At 45.3% G+C, this 20,622-nt stretch overlaps 1 protein-coding gene across 3 annotated transcripts in view; it reads right to left on the reverse strand.

The window, feature by feature from the left end:
• Positions 1-20,622, reverse strand: part of rab11fip4b (RAB11 family interacting protein 4 (class II) b) — a 50,616-nt gene that overhangs the window by 19,309 nt on the left and 10,685 nt on the right. The window contains exon 1 of one of the 3 annotated variants that reach the window (XM_027283098.1): positions 4,014-4,455. The exons of the other annotated variants lie outside the window; for them this stretch is intronic. Within the exon in view, the coding sequence (XP_027138899.1) occupies positions 4,014-4,094 (81 nt within the window). The 5' untranslated portion in view covers positions 4,095-4,455. Of the gene's footprint in view, positions 1-4,013; positions 4,456-20,622 lie in introns of those variants that run through there. 3 annotated transcript variants of the gene reach the window in all.

Here is a 20,622-nt window from a genome sequence, read left to right on the forward strand (position 1 = left end):
AAGAGTCAAAGAACTGCACTGAGGACGCCCTCGAAGAAGATTTGAGGGACATTTTTGTGGCTTGTCTTTTAAAACTAGATTAAAGTATTTAAACGGCTTACAGGATTTCAAAGGAAGTGTTCCTGTTGTCTGACAGTAACCATCCTGTTGCTGTACGACCAAGTGAAAACAAGTGTTGTGCAAAAGACAGAAGAGACATGCAGCGTGGGGAGGGACAGGAACTGACATCATCGATCCACGCTGATGAAGCTTTGACTTAGTGTTGGAGTCAGCAGTAAAAAGGATTGAAGGCTGAGCAGAAGAGTGAGGGATGAAGTGAAAAGGAGGGAATGTAGAGAAAAGAAGAAGAGCAGCCTCTCTGCGTCTCTGCAGAGGCTTTACGTCTCTGTCTGTCTCTCTGTTTGTTCATTTCAAGCCCTCAGCTCCTCGAGTCGCCTCCACCGCAATATTCACCAATGTGGTAAAATGAATCGCTTCTGCTTTGATACTCGGTATTTTGCCGGTGGCTCTTCTGTCTCATCAGCGGGTAACAAGAAGCATCCGAGCTAAAAATGAAACGATGAGTCGATCATTTGATTTGAGTCATCGTTCAAGCAAACATCTGCTGCTTTAGGCTTTTCTCTGTTATATATGATATTAAATATGAATATTTTGGGCTTGTGAATGTTGTAAGATGACACCTCACTGCTAAATTCCACCGGGCATGGTCTATCCTCCATGCAGGAGTGTTTCTAGGATGCTACGCAGTTCAATTCTTTCCCTTCTGGTGGAATCACAATCAACAGGCGAGATCAACCTCGGCGGCTGGTGAGATTTCAACTCTGGAAAACTGTCAAACAAACGATCAACTGAGAAAATACTAAAATAGATAGAATAGTATTAGCTTTATTCAACCTTGGTGATCATATTCAGAGTGTGTGTGTGTGTGTGTGTGTGTGCCTGCATGTCCGTATTAATCAGCTCGTATGATAAACACGACACGACTCTTCCTACGAGCACACACACTCACACACACAACACAAAAGGGAAGTAATGACTCATATTTTTCTCGAACATTTTGTTAAGTCAACACTGTGAGAAACAGAACACACACACACACACACACACACACACACACACACACACACGGAAATAGTGCACAAAAACACCTGAGACTTGAGACCTGAGCTGCTCATTCATCTTCAGTCAAAACGGTGAGCATAACATCAACAGTGGGCCCTGACACACACACACACACACACACACGCACACACACGCACACACACACACACACACACACACACACACACACACACACACACCTGAGTCTCGAGGGAAACAGGTAGCTGCTTGGATTACCAGGAATGTTGTGCTGGACAAAGGACAATGTAGGGGAGTGGAGCTGCACACTGTGTGCCTGTGTGGAGGTATTCTCAGTGAAAGCCAGCTTAGATACAAGACAGGAAACCCTGAGAGGTGACACACACTGTGTGTGTGTGTGTGTGTGTGTGTGTGTGTGTGTGTGTGTGTGTGTTCTGTTTCTGTTTTGCATTTCTGCACCAAACAAATGACAAAAAAATGTTCTTGTGCAGCAGAAACACGACTGAAGTGAAAAACGGTTGGAGGCAGGTAATCGTGACAGTTAGTGGTTAAGAAATAAACGCAGCGTGAAGTACGAGTGTTTCAATCCAAACATTTAAACGTGTGCACGTGGGCGTGTAGACCGCAGGCCCGTTCAACAAGGAGAACTTGAAATTCATCCCTCCATCACAATCAAACCGTCCTATTACATGTGTACATGTACAAGACAATTTAGCTCTATTGATTGTAGATCAGAAAAAGCTGCACGCAGAGCGATTCTTTGTATCCCGCTGACTGCTGCTGCTGCAAAACCTTCACGTCGATGCTCTGCATGTGCAAGGATGTGTTAGTGTGTGATATCGAGACAAAAGAGTTCTGCTTTCTCTTCCCTGAACAGAATGTTAAATATTTGTAAGGACATGTCGTAAAAAGTTCAAATGCTTGGCACACAGTCATATTCAAGTGTAATTACAGTAAGAGAAGCTGTCACACAAGTAGGAGGTGTGTACAAGTGTGTACAAGTGTGTATAAGTGTGTTCAAGTGTGTATAAGTGTGTATAAGTCAATCTGGCCTCAGGGTGTGAACCATCCGTCCTGAACTTTAAATGTTTGAACAACACACACTACTGCTTCACCTCAAAACAAGGAAGTCCGAGCAAACCGCAGAGTCAAACCTCACAGTCATTGCGAGTGTGTCGACAACTGGCAGACACACACTCATGATTAAAAACTTTCCAGAGTTTAAGCTTCAGAAGACGTCTTCTTCAGATACCCAAGAATATCGAATCCACAACAGATAAAAGCAGCAAACCTGAGAATCTTTAAACCTGAGAATTTGTCACATTTTTAAAAAGCATGAACTAATTATCAAACTTTTTGCTGATGCATATACACAAAGTTGCAGATTTACAGTCTACTGACTCAGAATTTGGGATGCTTCACTCATGTTTCCCTTGAATTTCCATCAGTGCTCGTTTTATTAACGAGTCCAAAGGGACTCAGGCTGTTTGGTCTGGCTCGTTTGTTTTGTCCTCCCTGAGTCATCAAACTCAAGTCCAGTGAAAAGAAAAAGAAAAAGCACGTCGCCGTCTTTCTTTCACAGCGTGCATTGTTCGTCAGCCGTCTTGCTGTTGTCCGTTGAATGGGGGGCTTTTCAGTGGCAGACCCTCAGCAGGTGGTCCCCCCCCCCTCTGCCTCTTGTCAGCTGTTTGCAAGAACTCATTTAAATATTTTCTACAAAGAAAAACTGCAGAAGTTCACACACAACATCTGGCTTTGAACCTGCGGCGCGGTGAAGATGTGACGGTATCCATGTTCACATAATTATCTGTTTAGTTTGGAGCAGAGAGGAGCGAGTGTTTCACTGCTGCAGATTAGCCTCCATTCATCCAGCACAGCTCGGTGCTGCATGCTAATCTAGTTATTCTAGTCCTGGAGTACACACGGTGAACTCGGCATGGATGTCACGTTTAAAGACACAAAACTACAAAAATGACAGTTCAAATAAGAAACGAGCTGCATGCACACATGCAACATTTATTTTTAGCTGAAGATCTTTGAGACGGTCGACGGGGGGACTTTCCTGTACGGCTGAAGACGAGTACATCTCGTTATGTAATGTCCAGGAGTATTCAAAAAGGACGCCGTGGTCTGACGTCACCTGTTGCACCACACAAATAAGACTCACCTCACCTTTCCATGTTGGTGACGAGACACAGCAGGAGTTTTGTTTTATTAATACCTGAGATGATGTAAACCTGTTTTTAAACAGATGATCTGATGACCTCAGATATCTGAACATTTCCTCACATGCAACATTAATCTTTAAGATTTGTAATCGGTGTGCTATAAACTTCTCCCTTCTCACTGAGCTCTGACTTCAATGAGCTGGACTGGAAGAAGGTAAGAAGCGTAATGACTCACCTAATTAAAATCAATGCAGTCATTAGGGAATCACTCAATAAATCAGCTGATACTAACGAAGCAGAACACGTGCCAACCATCACCTCAGTCCTTCTGTCTTCATGTGTTCATACCTGCACAGGCTGAATCTGTCCTGCCTCTCTCCCGCCCTCGCTCCCTTTCCTGCAGCTCCCCTGATTTTTCCAATTAATCCCATTACCATCAGAGAGATGCTGAACCGAGACAGAGCCACCAGCGACTGAGGCGTGGAAGAGAGGAAACCCGAGCAGGGAGGGACGGGCGGATGAGACGAGACAGGAGAGTGCGGCGTGGTGACACCGACAGACAGATGAGGGAGACAGACGGGGACGCCGTGAGGCAGGGTCAGCCGCATGAACACACACAAACTGGGAGACAATGGACTCTCTCTGCCCTCCCTTCAACCCGCCAGCCTTCCACCCCCCGTCCCTGAAAACTATCAGAAGCCGGAGTCCTTCCTCTGTTTTGTTCCCATTCTGTCAGTCACCGTGCCCGCTGCTTGGCTTGCTTACCCCGTTTACTAGTGAGGGGAGTCCATGGTCAGCAGCGGTCCCCCTGTTTCCACCAGCCAAACCCACATCCACTGAAGTCATCCACCCGCCCCGTCCACCGGGGCTAAGTCCGTTTGTCTTGGCTCGCTCACACACAAACAAACACACACACAGCCACGCACACACACACAGGTGTTCCCTTCAGAGACGGAGGAAGCATCGGGATAGTCCAAAGGGTGAGTCCCTGTTAGTGGTACGATCCAGGATGTATCGTTCACTTTAAAACACTGCACCGGCTGCCTCTCTCTGTGTGTGTGTGTGTGACACACAATCACACACACACAAACACAAGCACAGACTCTGGACCTCACACCCTCTCACACACTCACACACACACACTCTCTCTCTCTCTGGCTGTTGCTGGTTCGCCGGCTGACTCCCGTCCACACAGTGCCACCTCGGATCAGGCAACAGTTGTTGAATTCGTGGCCCCTCCTCTTTCGCCCCTCCCACACCTCCTTTTGCGGACGGTTGCCTAGCAACTGGCTTCAAGTGGGCGGGGCTTGTGCAAGTCCTAACATTGCTGCACACTCTTTGCTCTCGGCTGCCGCCTACTCAGGCTATATTTGCATATGAAGCCCGGCCTGTCTGTCTGTCTGTCTGTCTGTCTGTCTGTCTGCTGGAGAAGAGGCCAGTGTGCCTGTGTGGGCTGCAGAGAGGGGGAGGGAGGTGACTGAAACAGTTTGTCTTCAGTGATGCAGCGGATTCCTGCAGAAGAGTCAGAAACAGAGAGAGGGAGGGAGGCGACGGCAGAGCAGCTCAACAAAACTGTCAAAGTTCAGAAAACACAGATTAATGTTTGACATCACCAGTTAATCAAAAGAGAATGAATCTAGTTTCATTTGTCGGTTTTCTTCACTTCTTTGTTTCCAAACTGAATAATTCTGGAAACTTAAAGACACTTTCAAGCACGCTTTTGATTTTTAGGGCCCGAGCACGGCACGCTGGGACGGGGCCCTGTTGGATTTCGAACGCTGAACGACGTTTAAGAGTAAATCGCATTTTTGACGGCCCATATCCCCCCGAAAACTCACGAAAATGTGCCTATCCCCCCCATGTCAGGTGTAAAATTTCGCATTTTGGGGGTCTCACGCATGGACGTGTGCATATGCCTCGACAGCGCCACCTAGGTGTGCGTTTTTGGCGGTGCCCCTCGCCACGGTTTCATCCACGTGTACGAAACTCGGTGGGAGTATGTAACATGCCCAGACGCACAAAAAAGTCTCTTGGTGCCCCGGGATACAGTAAACCGTACAGCGTCCAATTTTGCTCAAATTTGGACTTTTCCAGTTTTGGCCTCATTTCCAGGGGTCGCATTTGAACGAACTCCTCCTAGGGATTTCATCCGATGTGCTTGAAACTTGCTGTGTGTTCTGGCCTCGACAATGAAAAGTTATCAAAATCACAACTTTTTATCAGAGGGCGTGGCCGTGACGGTGCTTCAAAGTCGACACTGCCGATTTTTTCACAAAAAAACAAGACTCCATTGACTTTTTTGCTGATTTTCGGACAAAACTGTGCGGCTATTATATACTTTGTCTGAGCTGTCTGAAACTTGTTATGTTTGTTAAGACCAATATTATGCACAATTCGGCTGCATAATTAACGAGGGGGCGGGGCAACAGCGCTCTATAGCGCCCCCTTGAATCTTGTGGTTGTTAAGACCGATATTATGCACATTTCCACGTGCGCATATCAGCGAGGGCCCGACCATCGTTGCTTGCAGCTTTAATTTGGAAATTGTTTTTTTTTATTATTTTCGGACATATCTCTGTTCTTTAGATTCTGCGTTTTGTTGTCTCTGCACTTCACATTGAAAATAAAGCTGAATCTAATTCTATGGATGATTAACTGATTAGCTGAGTAAATAATATAATATTATAATGTAGTCCAGTCTCTTTATAAACTGTTTAGCTTTCACTCTGACATAAACTGCAGCCGTCACCTTCTCGCCTCCCAAACAAGAAGAAGTTTTCAGCATTTGGTTCAGCAAAAGTATTCATAAGAAAACTGGATTACTGGTTTATATAAATTAATGAAACTAAGACAAATAACATATTCTTGTATTTTTGTAACTTGATGAGCAGAATAAGCCAAACGTTCTTTCTTATGTTATTAGTTAAATGTAAAGTCTTACTGATGTGTGCTTATCATTTCTTCCTCAGTGCGTCTTTAAATAATCTGTGATTTATCTGCTTTGTGTTGATACAATGATGTCAGGAAACTCCTGTCCTGTGTCTGTTCAGGTCTCCTGTGCATTTGTGCTCCACTAAAAGAACAATTCTTAAAACGATGTATTAAATAAAAAGATGTTTTTAAGGGGCTTAGCTCAGTGGCCCAGGGTTCAAAAATAAAGCTTGAAGAAGTTTTTAAATGTTTTCCATTTGATCTCAGCTCCACACTGCGTTTCCATCCTCCTGCTCTCTGCTGCGTCTCCATGTCATTCTTCACTTTTATCTTCTAACAAAGGCCAGAGCAGACTCTCTTATCAGCCTCAGTGAAGAGCCCGGGCTTCTTATTAGAGCTCGGAGAATGATGATTATCGTGCCTGTTGTTTCTGTTTGGTGGAGCCACTCCCATCAACTTGTTTTAAAGATCGTCTCATTACCGCGATAAGATGGCAGACAGACGGCTGCACGGTTTGACTAACAGTCAAAGACGACGAGCTGACCTGGTTTCAGCTGTGCTGCACAGAGCAATGTGAGCAGTGGATAAAACACAAGTGGACAAATCTCACATGCTCTACTCATACTTATACTTATCTATTTATTATGTCAGTATCTGTCTGTGTAACTCTGACCTGTGATCAGCTGAACATTCGTACGTCTGTTCTCACTCTATGTAACTTTGGGCTCCGGGTCGGGAGAAGTACGTAACGCTTTACGGCACTAAGTCACACAGCAGCAACTATTTCACTGATTCTGGTGAAACTGGATCATATTTTATGGAGGAAATGTTTTCTGGTTTTCCCTCTGATGTCCTCCGGCTGCTCCGCCTCAACTCTCTGTGATTTACAGAGTTTATGATGGACAGTGAAGTAAACTGCTGACAGCTGTAGCTGCTGTTAGCTCATGTTAGCTCAGTCTGTTAGCTGCTGTTAGCTCATGTTAGCTCAGTTTGTTAGCCAGGCTACAGGGTTTGTGTTAGTGTATGTGCCACAGGCATTTTGGAAGAAGAAGAAGAAGAAGAAGAAGAAGGAGAAGAAGAAGATGAAGAGGAGGAGGGTTACAGGCCCAGGAGAATGCTGGCGAGGAGTGGAGCCAGTGTTGTGCCAGAACCGGAGCCGGACGAGCGGGCCATGTAACAGAGCAGCCACGATTTTCACTTCATGTGTTTGTTCACGTACATTATGAAGAGCAGATCATACAGTTCCACTTTCTCTCTCTCTTAATGTCACCTGAGAACTTCCCTGACTCTCATGTTGCTGTTGTCCTACTTCTATCTGAGCGACTGTTCCTCACGCTGTGCAAACATTAATCACACACTCTTGCTGCCATCTTAACTAATCCCCTCCGGTCTTTGTGCTGCTTGCACCAAAAAGAGAAGGATGATAGCTTCACTGTGTTTTCATTTTTTTATTCTAACACCTTCTGGCTGTTTCCTCACCAAAACATTAAATTTAATCGATGTTGTCGTTACATACTCTCATTCATTCTGCATAAACTCTTATGTTTGTAGTGTTGTACTCTTCACTTCATGACTCATGGCTCTGCACGCCGGGCTGATCTCTGCGTCTCGGCACGGTCGGAGTCAAAGCTGCTCGAGCTCCTGACGCTTGATGCGAGTGCTCGTACGCTGACGGAGTGACGAGAGAAAGATGAAGAGGAAGGAGAAAGGAGATATGATCCAAGCTGAGGGAGCCAAATAAAACCTAATTACGTGGAAAGGAATGCAGCCTTCCTCACAGCCTTCCTCCCTCCTTCTCCTGCTCTCTCTTTCTTCGTCACTTCTCAGAGATGTTGGCAGCGGCTCGACCAATGGCCTGTGGCTATTTGTTTATGTGCAATTTGTTAGAGGGCTGGCCCCTTTCCCTCTTTTCAAAGAGGCCATTTACAATTCTATTCATGTCTACCTGCCTCATTCACACTGCAACACATCGCTATGGGCCGAGGGCCTGATTTTCACTACGTGCTTTCACAAAGTTAATGCTATTCAGAGGAGGGAGAGACCTTATTGCGTTACTTTGTGTAATGGTGTATAATGGGGTGAAGGGAGGGGCGGCATTAAAAGTGATGAGGGCAGCCGGTGACGGGGAGGCTGCTCCCTGCATTACGGGTCCTGGCAGATGAATGGACGTACAGTAGTGTTAGGGAAACAAACCTAAACAAATGTGCGCGTCGCCGAGTTCAGCTGGAACAGCTCTGTGGGGATTCTCAAGCAGCTGCCAGGGGTTCGCAATGCAGCAAGACGGATGATAGAGAGGGTGAGGGGGGGAGAGAGAGAGGCCCCAGAGAGAGCAGGAGAAACTTAAAAAGAAGTCAATGAGGCAGGGAGACTCTTCAGGGGGGCACTGGGTTGGTAGGTTGCTTATTTGGGCCAACACTTGTTCTTGAAGTACACCAGTAAATTTCTGCCGTGTGTCTTCCAGCCTCGGGGGTATTTAGGGGCTGCATGCTGCAGCTGATTCTCCAGCCGACTGAATTCCTTTGGTGCTCCTGCCCCCGATAATTTCCATAACTCCTCTCTGCATGTTAGCACGGGCTGATCCCACCGTGCCACAGTCTATGCGCACACTTTGAAACGTCGCACTTCAGATGCTCCGTCTCGAAACACGGTTTTGGTTCGGAGGAGTTTGTTTGGCGTTCTGTTACAGAGCCGGAGACCTGACGACCATGCAGCCACTTAATGCACATCTCTAATGACGATGGAGGCGGTGGAGGCGGTGAGAGGAGGAGGGGAGGTCAGACAGAGTGCGACGAGCGAGAGGCAGACTGAAAGGGCTGAAATGTGCAGAATCATTTCTGTCACTATCTTTGAGTTTACCGAGCCTGACAGAAAAAGTGAGACCGTGAATAAATGAAGCTCGGAGAGACAGTCTGACAAGAGGGAAGAAGACATGATGACATCCATCTATATATCCATTATCTACAGCTGCTTATCCTTTGCAGAGTTGTATTATGGATGATGGACGGATGTCTCCTTACCTTCCACGTACACAGACTCATTTATTCACTGTCTCAAGATAGCAGCAGAAATGATTCAGCACATCAGGACAGAGCCCATCTCAGCTGACAGGTGGGGTACGCCACGGACAGGTCAGCCTGTTAACCTGCATGTCTTTGGACTGTGGACGGACATGCAAACTCCACATGCATATACAGTTCATCTATGCAAATAGATATTTACAGCTCCTTCCATAACTTGTAATCAAAAAGCCTGAAGGCATTCACAGATATGTTGGTGTTACGTAGAAATGACAGCACTTTATACACATAGTTCCCCTATTTTCATTTCTAAATGTTTCTTTAGAGCATATATAAAAGAGCTCTCAGCAGTCGGTCTCGAGTCGAGTCTTTTGGTCCATGGTTTGTTTTTGCTGTTAGTCAACATGAGTATCAGAGTTGTGCCAGTAGAAAGTCAAAGAAACCATTATACCACTTAGAAACAAGAAGAAAACAGACACTGGCCAAAGCTCGGGCTTACCAAAATCTAAACTACTTGGAACATTATTAAGAAGAAAGAGAGAGCTGTGCAAAGGACTGACCGGGTACTCTCACCCATGTACACCTTTGCAACAGATCAGAAACACTCTGCAGGAGGCTCCATGAACTGAAATACAGAGGCTAGACTGCAGGATGAGAAACCCGCTGAGTTCTGGGAAAAGGTTTTTTGGACAGATGAGACCGAGATCAATCTGCATCAGGGCAAAGTGTGGAGACCAAGAGGAGCTGCCAGTGATCCTAATTATCAGTGAAAACATGGTGCTTGGGGGTGTTGTGGCCTGGGCCTGTATCCAGACACTGGCTCACTCATCTTCTCTGATGTTGTGTGCTCATGGCAGGAGAACAATGACCTCTGAGGCTTCTCCAGAGAAATGACCCCAAACCTGACCAACAACAGGAACAAACGTCTGGTCATAAAACCACAAATGTGAAATAAGAACACCGACATCTATGCAGCAACACGCTGCACGCCGGTGTGTGCAGACAGTATGCCACATGCAGTATTTCATAGACGTCTGCATTGTTACAACAGATATTATCTTGTACAAAAGAGAATATCTGGAAGGAGTCCAGCTCTGCTCAGGAAGCACCACGTCCTACAGTAGGACACATATTGCTGTAATACGAGTGGAACCAGGCTACTGGGTTAGTGCTGCCTGCAGGGGAAACACACACGCAGCTGTGGAGGCATTGATTTCTGTTCGTATGGTGCGGCTGCATAGACACAATGTTATGAATGATGGGCAAGTATCCAGTATACGATACGAGAGGATGATATGCATTTTAAGACGGTATGCATGTAAATCCACACCCACATACTGTCAGTGTCATATTTTATGCAGCTGATGCTGCAAAGGACAGGGCGGTGTAACCGAGCCACAGTGGAAGCAAATATTTTCAGATTTTCTCAGAATCACAAGGGAAAAAATCCTGTTTGCCTGTAAAGAGACACCTATAACCTAAAATGTGACTCTTAAAGCAACACTGTGCAACTTTCCTACCCTGAGATAACAGATTTAACTCCTGTTGATCTGCACTGACCTGCAGTCAGCTGAACGGTGTCTCTGTCATTTCACACTATGAAACTTTGTCACACATCACCGAGAAAATGTTTTCTGGTTTTCCCTCTGATGCCTCAACTCTCTGTGATTTACAGAGTTTATGATGGACAGTGAAGTAAACTGCTGACAGCTGTAGCTGCTGTTAGCTCATGTTAGCTCAGTTTGTTAGCTGCTGTTAGCTCATGTTAGCTCAGTTTGTTAGATGCGGTTAGCTCATGTTAGTTCAGTTTGTTAGCTGCTGTTACTCTCTGATTTACAGAGTTTATGATGTACAGTGAAGTAAACTGCTGACAGCTGTAGCTGCTGTTAGAGCTGCTGTTAGAGCTCAGAGCGACGGGTACCCGCCAAGCTGACGAACTGAGTGTTTGTACCAACAGGCGTTATGGACGACCAGGAAGAAGAAGAGGAGGTAACCAGGCTCAGCAGCTTCTATGGACATGATGGCAGAGGAGAAGAGAGTGAAGAGGACACTGACGGAGGAAGCTAAGAAGAGAAAAGGAGAGAGAGTATTTAACTTTTTGATCTGCTTCTCTCATTTTACTGTCAGGCCATCTCTGCTGTCTCGTCATGTGATGTCTGTATCTTCTCACTCTGACAAAAAAACAAAGAGATCATGGCTGAAAAGAGACACGGTCCACAAACAGGATCTCCTCTGTCAGTACAACAAGTGCCTGACAGCAGATCAAAGCCCTTCACGACCCGACCATCCATCTATCAAACCACTGACAGACCAGAGGACAGCAGGAGACAGAGGGATCAATGAGGCCGTGAGCAAGATAAAGACAAGTCTGATTAACAGCTGAGACGGGAAGATGAGACGGCGACACAAACGATGATTTCAAACAAAACTCTAATCATTATATCAAAAACCCCCGATGTGTTTGCAGCTCAGAGAAGAAGAAGAAGAAGAAGAAGAAGAAGAAGAAGAAGTGCTGCAGAGCTTCTCTTCCTCTATTAAAAGGTTACAGCGGATCAGGAGGGCAGTCTGTGTGAGCTGAACCGAAACAATGCAACTAGACAATGGCTGCTAATTAGCCTGACAGACAGGAGGAAAAACACTGAACCATGAAAGGAGTTATTGACCAAGGTCATGGAATATAAATGCACTTTGCAAAGAGATGAACGTACACAAGAGACGCACAGAGGCGTTCTGATCTGTCTCCAGGTCTGTCAAAATGGATTTCTGTCATTTCATGAGTACTGTCCATCAGACTTCAGAGAAATATAAGTACACAGAACCCAAGAAATGCCTGTAAATGTCTGTGTGTGTCTGCAGGATGCCAACATGAGTCGAGGCTCGTGGGTAACAGAGTTCTTTAAGACGAGAGCTTTGGCTGCATATCAACAACATTCAGTGTTATGTCAAACTGGCTTGGGCGTATCAGTAAATTAATGGATAAGTCAGTTCATATAATTGTTATAATTGTTGAGTTTCACACACGTGTTCTTGATTAAGTGTTTTTCTTAGCCAGTGCGACACTGTGATGAGCCAGTCCTCATTTCACTGTAAGGCCATCTCTGCTTTAGGCTTTACAGTTGAATACGGATCTAAACGCCAGTCCACCGAGCATGGATGCAACATGCTCCTCGTGGGCTGTGGCTGCCAGAGCTATTAAATTGTCCATTAAATTTTTATATATACATTAAATATTCGATTTTTTATTAGCATCCCAGAAGCAGGTCTCTGCTTTTTGACGAATACTACGAGCCGCCCACGTCAATCTGCACAGAGCAGCTTGAGCTGGCCAGAAGTCACACACACAAACCTTCAAAATAAAACACCCTGTGCAAAAAAAGAAACATTTTAACTACATAGAATAATTCCATATTTAGAAGCACATAAATCAATAATGTGCCCAGTGTGGTTTTGGCTCAGGGGAAGCATGGGAAGCTGTCGATCATCAGTGAGAACAAGTTTGAGAATAAAAACATCAACAGTCGAGCTTTAGCGAGGTTTGACACACTGCAGTAAATTAACGTATCATCAGCATATAAACAGACATCTGATGAATTTAACCAGACAGCTGGATTTCCAAAGCTTCCGTCTTTTTTCCTCAGTTCACACAATAATGATCTTGAAACTGGATCCAGAGCAGGACAGGTGTTCTGCTGTCCTAGCAGTAAACCTGTTTGACATGTGATGAACTTTGCAGCAGTGTTGTGGTTTTAGGACACCTGGGTGCTGACACAGGAAGTTGGCCCCTCTAAAGATTTATAACTCCTTTCGTTGACTCACGGTTCTCGTTTACGTGGGAAAAAAGAACTTGAGCCAGCTGTGAGGTCGCTGAGTGTCGCATACAGCTCTGCTGAAACACCTGTCGAAACAGTCTGAGCGAGCGTAAACTTCCTTTATGGCTGTGCTGTAACCCTGAGGCAACATTTATGTGTGACACTGCCTCATGAACGTGCTACATGTGTGTTCATCAGATTCATCTCACAGCTGGAACAAAACGACTCAAAGTCACTTTCATCATCGTACCTCAAACCTGATATTTCACCTAAAAGCATCTGTTCTTAACGGGAACAGTCGTCATTCCCCGTGTATCAGAACACAAGTCCAGAGCTTTGTATTGCAGAGTTTAAGTTGTCGTCAATAACTGGAACCAGAACCAGAAATATACATCGTCACGTTGATCTATGCTGCAAAGAGTCGGCAGGGAGGACTGACCGGGTTGTGTTGTTCTTATACAGCTGTACTGTTGTTTGTTCTTATTAAGGAAATATCTATTATTAACACTTTTAGTGCCATTTGTTTTGTTTTGTGGTAAAGTTTTGAATCAAAGGCCACATACCTGGTGTCAAATTAAAGAGTTTTTTTTTATTAAAACTGCTTGTGATTGTTAATTTCTTTTTTATTTTTGAGTCGGAGCTGTTTGCTGATGTAGTAAATGCTCATTTGAGTGACGGTTCTCAGTGAACTGCAGCAACATTCAAGAATCTTTGAAACATGGAGATGTTAGATTAAGTTTTATTTGCTCTTTTCTTTTTTTATTTAGGCAATATTCCATTTTACAGTAGCTCAGGTTTGTGGTAACTTCCAGTGAGTTTGGTGAATGCAGCAGCATAACTCCAACTCATAACACCGTGAGTGTGTATATCTTTGCTTTGTTGTTTATGAAAGAGAGACAGAGAAAGGGGGAGAAGGTGGAGGCAGTGATCCAGAACTGAGTTCCTGTGACAGTTTCTCTATTCAGTCCACACATCACAGGACAATCAGCGACCTAATTAAACCAACAGAGAGAGAGGGAGGGAGGGAGGAACAGAGAGGAAAGACGAGGGGGAAGAAAGAGGAAGTGATGCTGGAGGAAACAAAAAGAGAAAAAGATGTGTGGACTGATCAGAAAGCCAGCGAGGAAAACAAAAGAGGAAACGAGGATCAAAGGGAGGAACGAGAAGATCTGAAGAAAAATCAATGACTGCATCAAGCAGGAGCCAATAAAACATGAGAAAGTAAAGGAAGAACAGACAGAGGGACGGGAACAGAGTTTCACAAAATGGCCATGAGCAACATGAGAAATGCTGCCTCAGATTTGGCGACAGAGAGAGAGAGAGGGAGGTTTGAGGGGGGCAGCAGTGCTGTTGCAAGCAATTCAGTTTATCCACTTTGAAAAGAGGAAGACACAGTCTGGATGGATAACAAGACAGACAGACGGACAGCAGAGCTTAGCCCAGACCTCCAGCAGCAGTCAGCGGAGATAACGGAGACGAAAGGGAGGAGAGCGGGACAGAAAGTGAAAGAAGAAGACAGCTGGATATTTGATTTAATAAGACTGAGGATGCACGGACGGCACAAGCCGGAGGAATGTTTCCTTCACAGTGCAATTTCCTGTCTGCGGCCATTACGAGGCCAAGAAACAAACAAACAAGAATTCACTCAAGTGAAAGATAAAAACTGATTCAGCTTCATGGGACAGACACAATCTGTGAAACCCTGAACCTCCACTGGGCGGCTGTGACGCATCCCAGCAGCTGATCGATCACGGCACGTTTCAGAAGAACTCTGCAGAACACGTCTGTCTGCTCTATTCTTTAAGGATGCTGCATCACGGGGCGGTCGGTAGCGTAGTGGGTTAAGCGGCCGCCCCGTGTGTGGAGGCTATAGTCCTCGCTGCAGCTGGCCCCGGTTCGAATCCCGCATCGGACGGCTAATTTACTGCGTGTCACTCCCCCTCTCTCTGCCCCCTGCTTCCTGTCTATCTTCAGCTGTCCTATCAATATAAAAAGCATAAAAAGCCCTAAAAAATAATCTTAAAAAAAAAGAATGCTGCGTCACAGAGCCGGCGAGCTCAAACACTTCTGAAAGGCTCCCGGGGCGGTATGAGGCCACGATGTCACAGATCCGTGCCCGGTGGAATTTAGATGGAAGTGGAAGTGTTGAGATTTGATGATGACACTCGTCATGTGTGTTTCAGTGTACAGGCTGATGTATGAAGAAATATGTGAAATCCACGTTTACAACATACATGATCTGCACGCTTCCTTTCTTCACATGTTGTCTGTTCTGTCTCACAGAGAACGACGAGTGCAGCACACGGAGAGAAGTTGTTAAAGCTGAAAGTGCCGGCAGAGCAGAGTGTCATCAGAAAAGGAAGCTCGCCCACGCACACACTGAGATGGACATCGAGGACACAACAGAATCTGATGTCCCTGAAGACAGGACGACATTTGTCTTTGCCTTCGACAGCCGTGACAAAATAAATCAGTGTCACGGTGTGACGTAGAAGTACAGACAAGTTTACCGTCGGGAAGCCAGTGTTGACTTATCGACTAATGTACTCCTGGTTGGTGTCAAACATACAGAGTGCGGGCCAAACCAGGCCACTAAACGGTCCAATCCGGTCCAGTGCTGTTCCTGATTTCTTTGGACTAACAGGCCACGCGACCTCGTGTGCATACGTACAGGTGAATGACACACTGTCGAGCGCTGCCCCTTCACACTCATCACGGTGAAAAATACAACAACGTGCAAAGAACAGAGAAGATAAATGAATCGTTGGCAGGTCTGAGGAAACTCTGAAGCTACCGTACTGTTAATGAAGCAGCATCAGCATTAAAGCCATAAACTCTGAGGGTGCTCCAACAGGTGACAGGAAACTGGCAGCTTGGAGCCACATTAAGCACAAAGTGAAGCTGTTGTTGTGTTTCTGGTTGCAGTTGATGAGAGCTGAGGACTTCCTTGACTCACACTTTCAACTCTCATTGGAGCGCCGCACTGTGCCAAGTTTCAGGAGCGAGTTAAACAGTGAGCAGCCTGTAAAATGCAACAGTAAATACTGACTGTGTATTTAAAGGCCATGAATGGTTTATTATTGTGAACATTTCCCAAATGTTCGTGACTGAATGTGGAAAAACTGAAACTGCATCATCTGTCTTGTAATTATGAATGAATTCAGAATATGGCTGCAAATATTTACTTTATTATGCAATATCTTACTGGTTGGGTCCACATCTCACATCATTTCCTCATTATTTATGTTAAAGGTACATTTCATCGCCTGGAGGACCGGACAGGATAACTCAATCTGCAATCTGAGGCATAAATCTCTGTTTGTCAAGGTGTTTTTCTTCCACCTTTCAGGCGGTACAGTTATGCTCTACTTTCCTGTAAACTTCCCGGACACAGCATGAGCGAATCAAAACCAAAAAAGGCCCAGAAAGAGAAAAAGTACGAGCAAACAGTCGAAGTACCAAAGCAAACGTGCTCATGTTTCATGATCACCGCGCAGGTGCGCCTGGCAGGAGGTGACCTCTGTCCACTGACAGGTAGATAAGGTCCTGTGAACTTCCAGATTAACCAGCTGAAGAGGAACAGCAGAAATAAAACCTCCTCCAGCTTCCTCTTTCTCACATTCAAATGCGGATTCATCTCACAACACGAGCGACCGCCTCGAGCTCCGAATGTAACGCAATGTAATATTCTCACATCAGCGATATGAGCGCGGCTATAAAAAGATTTCTAAGCAGTGTTAGTGGAGTTTGTAACTTGTTAAATATTGCAACTGTTTGGAATAACAGAAAAGAAACAGCCGCGGGACTTACACACACACAACACACACACACACAACACACACACACACACACACACACACACGACATGGATGTGGTGGGATTGTCTGAGGTAATCAAACACCAATCAAAAGCATAATTCATCAGAGAGATGAAAGAGAATCACTCGCATGTGTTTCGGTGTGAACCGCTGCTCTGCAATCTGGTTTATGGAGATGATGAGGGTGAGCGGAGAGAGAGAGAGAGAGAGAAGACGCATGAGTGTGAGGTTATTAATGCAAAATATATATATGCATGTATATATGTATGTATATATGTATGTATGTTTGTATGTATATGTACAGCACATATATGCATGAACATTAAACTGGGGACTTGGACGGTGCAGCAGGAATGAGTGAGAGCCAGTTGTGGATAAGATTTATAGTCATTGCTAGTGAGTGAGATCATGGGAGAAAGGATGCATGTGAGAGAGAGAGAGAGAGAGAGAGAGAGAGAGAGAGAGAGAGAGGGACGAGTGATGTTTCTGTTCATTAGCAGTCCTCTCTTATAGCTGGATAGTTACAGGATAATCATGTCTGCTTGGTGGCGGTGTGTCCTTGACTATCATTGGTGGGACTCTGCAGGGTCTTGTCTCCATTCCAGACTCTGTGTGTGTGTGTGTGTGTGTGTGTGTGTGTGTGTGTGTGTACAAGAGTCTTTCAAAACTTTAATTAACCAACTAAGCCAAACACACTGGTGCCAAGAAAACTGTGAGGCAGCTCTGCCTGAGCTCTCTTTCCTTTCCCATCAGCCTGCTGTTGTGTGTGTGTGCATTAGGCCCAGAACATGAAGCATGACTGAGACAACAGTAACAGCAACGAGCATTAATCTGCATTCAGTGATTTAATGGGTATTTTTCTTGGTAAGTGGCAATGTGAGCTAGAGCACGGAGGAAACAGGGAACACAGCAGCAGCTTCATGCAGCATGGACGCCTCGCTGCATTTCTTTATCGACACCATCGATTGATCGCTCGCTGCTTGAACGTCGTTAGAGTGATTTTGCAACTCCACAGTATCGGTGTGAGCTTTTCTCTGAGGGGGTTTCTGTAAACTTCTGCAGCTCTGAGATCGACGAGTGAAAACCTGAACACATTTTCCACACAGCTGCTGCGTTATGTTTTTATTTTCTTTCCAAATTCTGGAAACACAAACGGACTCTTTGTTTCAGCAGACAAACGAGACACACACACACACACACAGTCGGGAGAAGTACGTAACGCTTTACGGCACTAAGTCACACAGCAGCAACTATTTCACTGATTCTGGTGAAACTGGATCATATTTTATGGAGGAAATGTTTTCTGGTTTTCCCTCTGATGTCCTCCGGCTGCTCCGCCTCAACTCTCTGTGATTTACAGAGTTTATGATGGACAGTGAAGTAACCTGCTGACAGCTGTAGCTGCTGTTAGCTCATGTTAGCTCAGTTTGTTAGCTCATGTTAGATCAGTTTGTTAGCTGCTGTTAGCTCATCTTGTTAGCTGCTGTTAGCTCATGTTAGCTCAGTTTGTTAGCTGCTGTTAGCTCATGTTAGCTCAGTTTGTTAGCTGTCTAGTCAGTGACATCAGCTGCTGCTGTTTTCTGATCAGAAATAATGTGTTGATGTTGATGTTTCTGTGTGTGAGGCAGTCGTATCATTGGTTCCTGCTTCTGTCTGAACACAGACTGGTTTCGAAGTGTCACCTTCACTAATCGGCTCCGTCACAAACGAGCCACAGGCCAAGCGGCCCGCCCATTAATAAATTAGATAAAGGTGCAGCTCAGTTTATCTGACTCTGTTCTTTCTCTCCGTCCGCCTCTTATCTTTTCTTTGTCTTCTCCGTCTTCTTCTTGACGCTCTTTGTCTGCGTTCTCTCTGCTGCTCTTATCTTTCCAGACTCGTTCATTCCCTCACATCCATCCGTTCACACTCTGCACCGCGTCCCGTTTATCTTTCCTTTCATCACCGTTTCCTCTCTTCCGACTTCATTGTCTTCCTCTGCCTTCATGTTTTTTCCTTGCGTCATCATTTTTCCTTTCTACTGTCATCGCCGCTGCATCATTTTCCTTCAGACACAAGTGAACACAGTCAGTATTCACATGGACGCTCGCCGTCCATAACCTCCTTTAACTCAACGTCAATAGAATAGACGGACACAATGAATTACAATGTTTGCTTTAGTCAATGTGTGAGTTACTTCACATGCTGTGCTCCAACAGGCCACTGATCACTGATCATTCATCTACTGAAGAATAAATATATCAAATATATGTAAACACAGATAGCAAGATATTCATATATAACAGCAGCTAACCAACTGAGCTAACATGAGCTAACAGCAGCTAACAAACTGAGCTAACATCAGCTAACAAACTGAGTTAACAGCAGCTAACAGCAGCTAACAGACTGAGCTAACAGCAGCTAACAGCAGCTATAGTTGGTAGCAGTAGAACAGCTTTAACTTTCTGCCCGGGTTTCAAATACAATTGAACTGGTGTGTGTGTGTGTGTGTGTGTGTGTGTGTGTGTGTGTGTGTGTGTGTGTGTGTGTGTGTGTGTATGTGAGAATAAGCTGTAGTCTGTGGTTTGTTACACAGAACCATCTGGGTAGTCGTTATTGGGATCTTCAGTGCTTCGTTTCACTTTCAGCGATTCTGTCAATACAGAAATAAACCTAAAGGTTGAAGCTGTGGAACACGGTGTGCACTGTTTGCTATAGAAAGTCTTTAGCCCTCATTCTGCGACCGTGACACACGATGGCAGCTGCTGTCACACATTTCAAAAATGACATTCACCAACCACCAACAACCAGCAGCTGAGAAAGGTCCGGGTCATTATCAAGACGTCAAAGAAAAGGCTCACACTGCCAGCGCCGTCCTCTGATCCCCAGAGGAAATGGAAAATCTGAAAGACAGCTTGTCATAATGTGCCATCACATCACATCACACCAGATGGTTCACAAATGTGGCACTGCGTATCTCCAAGGTTTCCACGGCTGTCAGTGGGTGAATCAGTCAGCTCTGTGGCTTTTAATGCGGTCGGAAAAGTTCACCGTGTCCAAGCATCACATGTCTGCAGGCGGTCACACGTTTATTCTGCCGCAACACGAAACATGCAGAGAAACACTGAAACGTGTCAAACTCCACCAATCACAGACGGTCTTTGTCACCATCTGCCATAAAGGTCAATGGATGCAGATCAATATTCCCACTATACATCTACTACTGAACCTCTGAACCTTTAAACTGTGCACGAGACGAGCTTCCACTTCAAACTGAGTCAAGCTGCTTGATCAGTGTGGTCAGGGTCATGATGACAACAAGGTTGACCTCAACGACCTCCGCCAGGTACTCAAGGGGGATCCCAAACATACCTGCAGGGAGATGTAGTCCATCCAGCATGTTGACCCCAGTTCCTGGAAACTAAAAAACTACATGTCTTCTAAATATGGAGAGATCTGGGAGTAAGAGGAGGTCCTCTCTGAAGAGCTGCAGGTCTTCAGGAGGTTTGTGAAGGTCGAGAGGGATGAACCTGATCTGGGAGGAACTGGTAGGACGTTCCAGCAACGGGGAACAACAGACATAAACAAAAACATGAGTGTTGACTTCTGCTAACTCACAGTCACTTCACTAACAGACAGCCGACACCGCTCAGAGAAGCTTTCTAAGGCTCATGAGGAAGTGTTCATGTTTCAGACAGTGACAGGGACGATTTTCCCACCTGCTCACAAACAATGGTGAACCAACATGCCCTTTGCACGCCGTCTGCTTCTCCTTTTTGTTTCAACTTTTACCGTGATCTCTCTCTCCTGACACTTGTCTG

This window comes from Larimichthys crocea, chromosome X (genome assembly GCF_000972845.2).
Source record: "Larimichthys crocea isolate SSNF chromosome X, L_crocea_2.0, whole genome shotgun sequence".
NCBI lineage: Eukaryota > Metazoa > Chordata > Actinopteri > Sciaenidae > Larimichthys > Larimichthys crocea.